We start from the raw sequence: 12,556 nt of genomic DNA, 5'->3' as shown, positions 1-12,556 counted from the left end.
CTTGAATTTTCCAAATTTGGACATATCAGTTCCCTTTTGGTCTAGTGGTGAGGATTTTCGCCTGTCACGCGAAAGGCCCGAGTTCAATTCTCGGAAGGGGAGATCCTTTTTGCTTTTTTTTTTTGCCCCTGCCGCCGCAGCCCCCTGTTTTCATGTTTATCGTGTTCTCCTCTTCATTTTCTATCGATTTATCAAGGTTTTCCTCTTCATTTTCTATCGATCCATCAATGTTTTAATCATTTTCATCAAATCCTAGCTGGGAAATCATCAACCGTCTACCAATAAAAATCAATGTTTTCATGTTTATCGTATTCTTCTCTTCGTTTTCTATCGATCTATCTTCATTCATTTTTTTTTTTAAAAATGATTTAATTTTTATTAATTTGTCTTTTAGGTTTTGAAGGAGGTAGAGGAAGAGGATCTAAACAACGAAGAATAAAAAGGGCAGGGGCGATTTCATTGAGAGTTTCCATTTCAGCCAAATCGTGACCAAAAGGGATTTTACCCCAGATATCGGCCTGGTATTCCTCCTCGATGGCGACGGTATCATAGATGCCATCCAATCTGACGTGTTGATGGTAGATGGCGAGTGCACAGAGAAAAGATTTACTTGAAGAGGTGATGAATTGAAGGGCGAGCAAATGGAAATTGCTCAACGAGCCGAGATGATCTTGGATACGTTTGAGGGTGGCCGGCAAATGCTTGGAGAGGTTGAGACCATATGACATTTTAAAGTTCTTTCCGCCACCATAATAGGCATTGGCAAACTCAAAGACTGGGTCCAACTTTTCGTCTTGCAACTTTCTCATTTTGCTCGATTCGTCAGCCTCTCTATTACAAACGGGATCGGTTTTGAGATGACCTACAATTTCAGTGATTGATTTTAATCTTTGTTCGGGTGTCAAATCGACGCAAGTGGCGAGAGCACTCGACAATGGAAGTCTTGATGGTTTAATATAAGTTGTTTGAGTGTGCCATTCTGCAGCTACAGCCATTGCCAATTCTTTGGTTGGTAGTACAAAATGATTTCCACATGGTGTTTTCATTGCTCTATTATCCAATGTTGGTACATATCCTCCTTTTTCTTGATCATATGTATATCCAACATGTTTATACCATTTTAATGTTGTACCATCATTTTTTACTAAAAAAAAAGAAAAGAAAACAAGAATTAGAGAGAGAATAATAAAGAGAGAGAGATCAAAATTGATATACATACTGCCTTCCAATAAAACTTCACCTTTAAATAATTTTGATAATTTGGGATCGATAAGACCTTCATTGGCCATAGTAGATGCCAATTTAGCGTTGATTGGTGTATAATGAACTCTTGGTTTGATTAATTTTGGTAATTTAATCTCTTCATTTGTTGTAGTTGTAGTAGTAGATGTGGTAGTTGTTTTAGAAGTAGCAGTAGTAGTACAAAATTGTTGTTGATGTTGTTGATTGATTGAACAACTCGTTAATCCAAGTAAACTATTTGATCTACTAGTTGATGTAGTAATAATTCTTTTTAACATGTTGATTGTTATTTGATACAAATATCTAATATTTGCAATGAAATGACGTCTCTTTAGAATGATCGTCTTTTCAAACAAAAAGACTGTAAAAAAAAAAAATTAAATTTTAATGAAAAAAAATGTAAGGTTGAGGATGTGATGAAGATGAACTTACCAAACAAAGAGACATCATACCTGTTCATACTATTATTATTATATACTCTTTTTTTTATATTTATTTAATTTATAGTAGTTATGGATTTATTGAGAGCACTAGATGTGCTCTCTACATCTAGTAATTATGATGATAGCAATAACAACAATTTTTCACCAACACAAGCAGCAGCATCAAGTAGAGAAAAGATTGAAGCATGTAGAACGATTGCAGAACAAATTTGTTCACCAAGCATTAGAAATACAACAGATTTTCCTCGGTTCTTATCAGTTGCTATATCATTACTATTACGAGTTCATGGTGACAAGGATTTAAATGTTTATTCAGTTGCTGAAGAATCTTTAAATAGAACTATTAAAGTAAGAAATAGAAATAAAAAGAAATAGTATACATTTAATATTAATTTTTTACTTTTTGTATTAGGTATTAATTTATACACAACAAAATAGTGAAAGAATCATATTTGAATTATTTAGAGTGATTAAAGGACAATCAAAGACGACACAAACAGGAGGAACAACTTCAAGTTTATTGATTAATACACAAACAAAGAAACAAAATGATGCTTCATCTGTTTTATCATCACCTGCACCATCTGCAACTTCAACTTTTACTCCAACCCCTTCTTCTTCTTCTTCTTCTTCATCATCTCCTTCTACTTCTTCAACATCATTATCATCATCATCAAATGTATTATCAACTGCAAGTGTTATATTATCAAAACCATTTCCATTGAAATCACAACGTATTGCATTGGTAAAGTTTGGTGAAGTTTGTCATTTCATCAGACCAAACAAATGTAGAAAGTATATCACTTCGTTGGCAGCACCCATCAATCATTTGTTGAGGTTGACCAATGATGAATCACTCCAAGACACGATAGCAGGAACGATGGAACCCATCTCACGTATTCTGATGCCTCATCTCAAAGAGGGAGAGGTCAAAGAGTTTATCGAATATTTTATTCCAAACCTCTACCACTCTTCGGCAGCCGTTCGAAGAAGTGCATCCTTTTCCATCATTTCCATTGTCAGACATTACCCAAAATCACTCTATCTAGGGTTGATTGATATCTTGTCGGTCTATCAATCGCCAACTGCCACTGGTGAAAACAATAGACTTTTGGGAATACTATTTACCTATTTACAAATGGTTAAATTGGCCGAGGAGTGGACTGGGCAGGATGTAAACTTGTTCACCTCGCGTGTACAATACTTTTTACAATTTATTGGCAAACATTCTCTTAGAATGGCCATGTCGAATGATCCCACCAACTATGACCACAATGTTGTTGGAGCTGGTTTGGAACTACTTCAACAAATGTTATCAAGTTTTGGTAAATATGATTATTGTTGGCCACTTGATCTTTTACAACCTATTCTATCTCAATTACATTTATTGGCTTCTTTTAAAAAAGTAGAAAAAAGTGATCAAAGTAGTGAATCATCAACTCCTTCTTCTTCATTTACACCATTAAGAGTTGGTATGAAAGCAGTAGTAATTAGTAGTTTGGCACAAATTGTAAAATATTTCCCAAAATTATTTTTTGATGAATTTTACAAGGATCAACAACCCATTCCAACATCACATCAAAATTTGACCGTTTCAGATATTTCATTTAAATTATTTAATATTTCTGATCAATCAATTCCTACCAATGATAAATCCTCCTCATCTCCTACAACACTTGGATCATCAACTTCAACATTGGTATTGGATAGTACACCAAAAGAAGAATTTTTACAATATTTAAATGATAGTGATCCATTGTTGCGTGGTTCAACTGCATTGTTGATTGGTTGTCTTGTAAGGGGATTCTTAAAAATCGATCATATCAATTCAAATGGTGACGGTAGTAGCAAGAAAATATTACTTCAAGATTTCATATCCATACCCTATCTCATGGCCTATTTATTAAGATCTCTTTTGGATCAATCATCGATTACTGCAAAATTGGCATGTACTGGTATTGGTGAATGTTTGTCACCCATTTCAAAGAGTAGTAGATGTTCAGAATGGGCATTGGTAGCTCTTAGACATTTACTTTGTGTCAGTAGTTCTACCTATTGGCTTGTCAAATTGGAAATCCTAGATACCCTCTCTCATATAGATTATGTAATCATTGAATATTTGGAACAAAATATTCAACATAAATCTCATATTTTATCAATTGCAAATCAACAACAACAATCACCTATTAATAATAGTGGTGGTGGTGGTGGAAATGGTGATTCTGGTGGAGCAGTTTCAATACCAATTCAAACAAAAGTATTGGGATTTTTAATTGAACAACTTGGTGACAATGATTATAGAGTTCGAAATAGTGCAGGAAATTCTCTTGTAAATATCATCCCAAATTTAGTTTTTACTGCTCCTCTTGAACGTCATTCAATGAAAGCTTTAGCTTCAAATATTAGAAAATCTTTTGATGTTTTAAATAATGATCATTTTGTATGTAAAAAAAAAAGAAAAAAGTATTTATAACTAATTTTTATTTATTTATTATTTTTTTCATATAGGTAACAAATAAAAATAAGATACAATCAAATTTATCACATGTAATTGGATTGATAATAAATCAATTATCAAATCCACATCCAGAAGATATGATTAGAGGATGTTATCATGCATTAAAATTGATAGCATCAATCTATTCATTCCCGGTTGGTACTACGAAGCAATGTCGTACACTTGGGTCAACATTGGCAAATCCAATGTTGATGTTTGTTGGAGATATATTACCATTGGCATTGGATCGAGTTGGTATTATTACATGGATGGCAACCGATTTTGACCTACATATCGATATTATTGATACCATTGGTTTCTTGGCAAGAGGTGCTGAAAGTGTATTGGGTAGTTATTGTCACAATGTCCTACGTCATCTTTGTCGTATTGTCAATATAATGTCAAACATTTTACAATTCAGACCTACTCCACCATTAAAGGAAACCAAACCAAATACCTTGTCAAATAGTGGTATTGTCAATAGTCCATCACTCATTAAAACATCTAGTACTCATCCAGGTGCCTTTACTCATAGTATTCATTATATAAAGATTTACGCCAAACTACTTCAAGTTCGTACCAATTCAATGACCGTGTTATCGGTTGGTCCAACTAGCTCAAACAACAATAGTAATAGTAATAATAATCAACCAAACTCTGCTTCATCTGATGATTCAGATAAATTCTCACAACTTAGGCAATCATGTTTGGACAGTTTGTCGGTGATTATCAAATGTTCTGGTAAATCGATTGTACCATTTGCAGAAGAGATTACAGGTTATTTGTTTTCACATTTTGAACAAGAACCATTGGCCACTTGTCGATGTATTACCGAGTTGTTTTTGGTATCATTCAAACCGACACCACTGATTTCAATGTCCAACAGTACCATTAATCCAAACCGTCTATCCCGAGACTTGACCAATATAGGTAAACTCTATGAACCTAGATCGGTAGACGTTGACGCTGCAAGTACTACAGGAAATCAACATGACGAACTTTTTAGCAACAACAAGTCGATATTTGCCTCTTTTCTCTTGATGGGAAATAATAACTTCAACAATATCCTCAAACAACACTATGAACCAGTACAATTGCCTGGATTGGCTCATTCTCTAAACTATACCTATTCAAATCAAGAAGTGAATAGAATTCTTTTGGCAGAGGACAAGAAATCACTCTATCGTCATTTCGAACCACTCTTTGCATCGTTTATGTTAGAGTATAGAACTACCCATCAAGTGGAACTAAAAAAAGAAATCCTTTCCATGTTTAGTAAATTCTCTAGATTTGGTTTGGATCTATCAATGATTGACAAGGATCAACAATTATTACCATTCATTTTGGATGAAATCAAAGAAACAAATTGTTTATTATCACAATCTTCTCAACTTTTACCATACATGTTTGATTTGTTTGGTAATTTGGTTGTAAATAGAAAATTATTTAATGATATAATTAATATTGATGATTTAAAAAAAATTCTTCCCATCCAAATTAATAATCAACAACAAAATAATAATAATCATAATATTTCTTCTTCTTCAAATATAATAATAATATTAAAATCAATACAATCATTTATAAAATATTTATTTGATGTAAATGATAAATATGGAGATCAAGAATTTAGAGATCAAATATTAAAATTTATAATGGAACATTTATATTTGGAAGAAGCAGTAGATCTTTGTATAACATTGCTACAGACAATCAAATCAAATAATAATATTCATTTAAAATACTCTCAAACGATTGCAAATCGAGTATTTAATTGTTTGGCACTCTCTGAAACACCCTATTTCATCGTAGAATCTATCGAGAGTATCAAAAGACTCTATTCATTGGTAGATCATTTACATCCAAATAGTGTAACTGCAACTCGTTGGTGTGATGCACTCTTGTCTGCATCTCCATCATTTGTTCAATCACCACAATCTCATCTTAAAAATGATCCACTTCAACGTAGACGTGTACTCGGTATCAATGAAGAATTGTTGGAATACAATGAATTGCGTTGGTTACCACCATTGCTTATACTATTACGTACAGGTGTAAAGATTCCAGAGGAAACTAGAATTTCAACTGCTCGTCAATCACTCTATCTATCACATCATGACAACAAACAAGTACCTTCACCATCTGCCAATATCATCTCTTTGGTATTATTTAAATTGATTCGAAATGCTGTTAATATTTATAGTCAAAAGAAACCAAATCACAAATTACCAAGTCTCCTTATCAATCATTTACTTTATTTTGCTGGTTTATTTTTTAATAAGAATTTAATTCCAACTATTAGTCAACAAAATAATAGTAATAATAATTCTTCAACTTCACCAATACTTGGATCTCAAACAAATTCATTATTATCATTTATTGGTAGATCAAATTCAAATAATAATTTACTATCTACTTCATTATTCCTTTCAAGTATAAGATCATGTATAGAATGGAATTATTTTGAAGAGATTGGTAAAAATCTTATTACATGTAGTGAACCAAGCACAGCATTGCATGGAGTACGTTTTCTAATGTTGTTGGCACCATCGAAAATGGTAGATGCATGGTTTGACTATTCCTATAGTTCCAATTGGACAAAATGTGATTGTGAACACTTTTTGACACATCATGTCATCTTTTTGATGTATTGTCAATTTGCCATCGTTCACAAACTGCCCATTCATCTAAGCAACTCTTCATTTATGGACAAGATTGTTTTATTAATCAATGAAGGAACAACGAGAAAGTTGATTGATACTGTTAGAAATGTTGGTAACAATATGGATCTACTCACCAAACATTTGAAAATGATCTTTTCAAATACCAATCCAAATTCACTAGACCTAAGAAAAAAACAAAAACTTCTTCGTCTACTCTCTTATCTACCAGCAAATAGAGAATCTATCGAATTACTCATCACCAATTTCCTCCAAACTGATGATATTTCACTTCAAATTGCTGCAGAAAGAATATTAAATCTTCATCTAAATACTCTTATCGATACCTATGGAGCAACAGATTCAAAGGTAATCATTGAAAATCTTTATGAAATTTTCATGTCCAACTTTTACAAATCAACTACCAATCTTTCAACTCAATCACTTTTTATTAAATTGATTAAAAATCTTTCACTTGGAATCGTTGAAAAACAAGGTGGTCAAATCATCAAAAATCAACAAGAATTGGATAATCTAGAATTATTAAATTTAATAATTAAAAACAAAGAAATCAAAGATAATAACAAAGATAACAAAGATAACAAAGATAAAAAAGATAATAATAATAGTTTGGAATCTATAAATTATGAAAAATTTATAGATATTATAAAAAGACAATATTACAAGGATAGTCATCATGCATTTAATCAATTATCAATTTTATCACAAATTGATAGAAATGCAATGAAACAATTACTATTATCAAGCCATTTGGATATTACGTTATTGCCAACATTTATAACAAGTCCATTGTCTGCAGATTATCAACAAGAATTATTGGATCATACAATCAAAAGAATCGATAAACTACTATCTAGTCAATTGTCAGATTTGGTCAATGATCCACTAAAGAGTGGACCACCATTGCTTACAGATTCACTTTGGGAAGAGTTGAATGAACTTTTACGTACTGTCGCAACCTATATCAATCGATTTGGTTCATTGGTTGGAGTAGATGATCAAAAACTGCTAAGACTAGCAATTTGGTCATTTGTTGAAGGATTTAGAAGATGGAGAGCTCAAGTAATCAATCCATACGACTTTAAGATCATTTTGGAATTGACTCGTAGTATTATCTTGTCAAGTCAAGCATCCATTCTAACCATTACCGATGACTTTTCTTGGTGCTCTTTATTACTATGTCTCTACAAATTCTATTGCCTAGTGATTCGTCCTCACTTTGGTTTTATTCAAGGTCAAAGAGAATTGGAAGAAAACTATAGTCAAGATCCAACTCAAATATCATTGACTCAAAGTAATGAAATGGTCAAATTCTTGGTCTCTCTATTGAATAGTTCACATCTTTGTAAACCAACTTCTGGTTCTCATATTGGTCAATTTATCTTTGACTCTTTTATGAGAACTCTTATCCCTCTTGCTGAAAAGGCTGTAGATTTTATTTATCCTACTGTTGAAATTGAAATGGAAAATGAAAAAGAAATAGAAACGGAAAGAGAAACGGAAAGGGAAACAGAACATTTATCTTCCTATTCTCAATATGATGAATTTGGAGGAGGAATTATACCAAATTGTCCATTATTTTCAAATAATCAATTTTCACCAGAATATAATCTAAGAGCATTTGTTAGATATGTAGATTATGTTGGTTTGGACAGCAGTGCAGAGAGATTTGATCAAATTTGGCAAATTTTGGAACCAATATTCATGGCACCACTTGGAGATGCCGATGTTGGATACGATGAAATCACAGAAGAATCAAAATGTGTCGCATTGCATGGTATCACCAATATGATTATAAAGGCTTGTTTTGAAATTAAAGTTGGTAATGAACAAATCAATTTGTTGGAAACGGTCTCTTTTAACGATCAACATACAAAACGTCAATTTTTACATACACCACGTGAAAAGGATTTACCTTTTCTTGGTACAAATAGTGGTAGAAAGGCTAGTCGTTTAGAATCTATTATTTATTCATCATTGCCTCAATCAGAGTTGCCACTTGAAAGAATGGGAGAATGTTTAGATATACCAACCAAAACCAATGCATCACATACATCATCGGCAGTTCCCATTTCACCGTATCATTTCAATATTGAACGTGGATGGAATAGTTTGAATCGATTCACTAGTGGACAATTATCATTGGCAGATCTCAAACAATTCAAATCACCCTATCATTTGGGAATCAATTTCACTCCCATCATTGAAAAGTTGCTCCAAACGTTTGAAGCCTTTCTCATCAATTCAATGTGTCCACCCATGCTTAGAAAAGAAATTATCAACACTACAGTACTATTGTCTGATCTTTTCAATCGTGAACAAATTCTTTGGATGTATCGTATCTTTTGTACAATGTATCATAATACTACGCTCGTCGATGATAATGATGACTTTTTACTTAAACAACATTTGGTACTTGGTATTTGCAAATCAATTGCCATTATTTATCCAAATGATTTGACTTCACCACTTTCACCTTATGCTACATTGCCACCTAAAGATTCTGGTCAAGATACACATGCAAATACAATCTTTGACATTTTATCTAGTGCCTTGGAACACAAGAACCTATCACTTCAACAAAGTGCACTAGACTCTATATTATATCTACTTGAAGGCAAGGTTAATCGTTATATTCATGGACCTCTGATTCAATTTTTATTCCGATGGATTCCAAGTCGTCTAACAATGCAACCACTTCCACCAGTTGGTCTCATTCTACGAGTTCTTGCCGTCATGTTTATTATTATCGAACAGTATAGTAGAGAGGCAGAGGAAAATAGCTTTACCAAAAAGGCAGTCTATATTTGTACGTCACTAGGACAAATGCCATCCACACCACTTCCCATAGTCTATGGAATCTTTAGAGGTTTTGATCGACTATTGGTTTCCTTTTCCCTATCTCATTCTCAACGAGAATACATATCACAATTTGCTCTCAAATCTCTACCACTGGATAATCCCATTCGATCACTATTGGGACTTGGTCTCATGGTCACTTGCATGTACACGGGCGACGAAACCAGTGGTAATGCAATGACCCCCTCCATCAATACCAACTCTAAAAATTCAATGATGTCATCTCCTCCTACCACTCCAACCACCTATACTCCTTCAGAATCCCCTCTATCATTTTCAAACAATGATTTATTTAATAATGGTGCTGCTGGTATGGATGATGATGAAACTTTACAATATTCTCAAATTAATAATATGGAAAAAGTTAAAATGCTTTTTGATAAAGTTAAAAATGTTTCTCATTATACTTTTGAATCTTTTATACTTTCAGAGTAAGGACAAAAAAAATAGAAAAATAGAAAAAATATTAATATTTATTTATTTATTTATTTTTATTTTTAGAGTAATACCAACAATAATAGTTGATATTTATCCATCGGTGGATCAAATATTATCATTTATATTGGGAGAATTTTTAAAACAAAGTAAATCAAATCCAAAATTGATGTGTCAAATTGTTAGTAATGTTTTTAAACTATTGGTTGAAAAGGAAGCATCAAATAGACAATTGATTTATTATTGGATCACTATTTGTTTACAAAACTTTTTCCAAATTCAAAATCAAGTTCATTGTAAATGGGCTCTTACAGTTTTATTCCTTTGTTCTTCTCCTTTAAAATCTTTACAATTATTGTAAGAAATTTAAAAAAAAAAAAATAGAAAGTTTTATTAACCTTTTTTTTCTTTTTTAGATCAATTGAATTATCATCAAAAATTCAAAGTTATGATCAATTATTTATTATAGCAGCAAGTGAATTTTATAGTTCAAAATATCTTTCACCAGATATAAAGAAATTATTTATAGATTCATTTTCAAAATTAAAGACTGAACCTTTTGTATCTTTATTATCAACTTTAACAAAATAAATAAAATTAAATTAAATCAGTTCAATTTGAAATCCCGATACCAACATTATTTTCCTTTTTTGACAAAAAAGGGTGATCACCCAATTTTAAAAACCCTCTCTCAAGAGAAACACATGTGTTTCATAATTTTGTTTGTTGTTTGTTCACAGTTTATTAAAGAGATATATATTTAGAGAGAATGTCAGATAAAGTTCATATAACAAGAGAATCAAGTAGTGCTGATCACTCTTTAGAGGTAATTTAAAAAAAAAAAGAAACAACAACAACAACAAAAAAACAATCATCATTATATTTATATAATTCTTATTTAGGCAATAGGACATGCATTAGCAGGTGGTATTGCTGGTATGACTACCATTTTCTTAACTTATCCTCTTAGTACTGTTTCAACTCGTTTACAAGGTACAAATAATATAAAAAAAGATAACGATAATGTTTTAATGTTTGTTTTTAACTCTATTTTTTTTTTTTTAAGTACAACAAAAACAAGCATTAAAACAACAACAACAATCAGATACAAGTGTATTACCAGTACCATATAAAGGAACAATTGATGCATTCAAGAGAATCATTGCAGAAGAGAATTGGACATCATTGTATAGTGGATTAAAGAGTGCATTGATTGGTATTGGATGTTCATCGTTTGTGTATTACTATTGGTACTCGTTTTTAAAGTCCATCTCACTCAAGCTCAAAAACAAGACTGAGCTTTCAACAGTAGAGAATCTTTTGATTGCTGCTTTGGCTGGCTGTGCCAATGTAGTCTCCACATTGCCAATCTGGATTGTCAATACTAGATTGCAATTAAACACTACTGGCAAGCCAAGAGGTATGGTTAGCCAATTCCGTACCATCGTCAGAGAAGAGGGTATCAAGGGTCTCTACAATGGTCTCGTCCCTGCTTTGATCCTAGTCTCTAATCCATCTATTCAATTTGTTTCCTATGAAAAATTAAAATCACTTTGGAAGAGACAATCTGGTAGTACTTCAAATAGACTTGTAAATAATAGAAAAAAAAAAGAAAAAGAAAAAGAAAAAGAAAATAATAATAATAATATAAATTAACCTTTTTTTCCTTTTCTTTTTCTTTAGGGAGGATTAGAGATTTTTATTTTAGCACTTGTTGCAAAATTGATTGCAGGTGTTACAACTTATCCATACTTGTTGGTAAAGAGTCGTCTTCAATCGAAATCAAGCTCAGAGTCTCCATACTCTGGTACTTTTGATGCCATCGTAAAGATTTACGAGTCGGATGGTTTACCAGGATTTTTCAAGGGTATCGGATCAAAGATGATTCAAACTGTTTTGGGTGCCAGTATCATGTTTGTATGTATAAATAAAATAGTAAAAGGTTTATATAAATGTTTTTGTTTACTAATCATTCATCTTATCTTTTTGTAGCTTATTAAAGAAAAGATTGTTTATTATACAGTTTTTATTATGTTTTTCTTAAAGAAATCACTTTCAAGAAGAAATAAATAAATAAATAAATAAATAAATAAATAAATGGATTCATTACCATCTTCTCTTGTTGTTTATTATCATTGTTTTTTTCAAGCCAAAGAAAATTGTCAAGATTAATGTATTACATTTTTATTGTTTGACTGAGTAAAGTTTTTTATTGACATATGATTAAAAAAGATGTTGTTATTTTTGTACATTTTTTAAAAAATCACGATTTCTCGGTCAGGTAGGGTCAGAAATGGATAAAACCTTTACCAAACGATAGATAATGACGAGGACAAGGCGATGCAACAGATAAAAATTTTGGGGGAGCTTTTTTTGATGATATAAAAACAGATTTGCTC

The 12,556-nt window shown here is 31.8% G+C and overlaps 3 protein-coding genes and 1 non-coding gene across 4 annotated transcripts; 3 read left to right on the top strand and 1 right to left on the bottom strand.

The window, feature by feature from the left end:
• Nucleotides 1–30: 30 nt before the first annotated feature.
• Nucleotides 31–102, top strand: DFA_08958. The gene has a single exon. It is a non-coding gene; the product is annotated as a tRNA-Asp (tRNA).
• Nucleotides 103–368: 266 nt separating this feature from the next.
• On the bottom strand, nucleotides 369–1,702 carry atp12 (ATP synthase mitochondrial F1 complex assembly factor 2; the record flags this gene model as incomplete). Its single annotated transcript, XM_004354770.1, has 3 exons — nucleotides 369–1,144; nucleotides 1,220–1,603; nucleotides 1,675–1,702. The coding sequence occupies 3 exons, from the start codon at nucleotides 1,700–1,702 to the stop codon at nucleotides 369–371; spliced, it is 1,188 nt and encodes a 395-aa protein (XP_004354822.1).
• Nucleotides 1,703–1,754: 52 nt separating this feature from the next.
• On the top strand, nucleotides 1,755–10,748 carry hd (Huntingtin family protein; the record flags this gene model as incomplete). Its single annotated transcript, XM_004354769.1, has 5 exons — nucleotides 1,755–2,033; nucleotides 2,098–4,125; nucleotides 4,194–10,153; nucleotides 10,224–10,514; nucleotides 10,574–10,748. The coding sequence occupies 5 exons, from the start codon at nucleotides 1,755–1,757 to the stop codon at nucleotides 10,746–10,748; spliced, it is 8,733 nt and encodes a 2,910-aa protein (XP_004354821.1).
• Nucleotides 10,749–10,926: 178 nt separating this feature from the next.
• mcfQ (uncharacterized protein) lies at nucleotides 10,927–12,230 on the top strand (the record flags this gene model as incomplete). Its single annotated transcript, XM_004354768.1, has 5 exons — nucleotides 10,927–10,983; nucleotides 11,060–11,150; nucleotides 11,224–11,747; nucleotides 11,841–12,074; nucleotides 12,150–12,230. 5 exons carry the CDS (start codon nucleotides 10,927–10,929, stop codon nucleotides 12,228–12,230), a joined length of 987 nt encoding a protein of 328 aa, XP_004354820.1.
• Between the last annotated feature and the right edge of the window lie 326 nt (nucleotides 12,231–12,556).

Source organism: Cavenderia fasciculata (assembly GCF_000203815.1).
Source record: "Cavenderia fasciculata unplaced genomic scaffold Scf_EU5ZYIE01BBABR-5, whole genome shotgun sequence".
NCBI classification, from domain to species: domain Eukaryota; phylum Evosea; class Eumycetozoa; order Acytosteliales; family Cavenderiaceae; genus Cavenderia; species Cavenderia fasciculata.
Note: the sequence above shows the minus strand (reverse complement) of the source record. Positions and strands in the feature narration are given on the sequence as shown.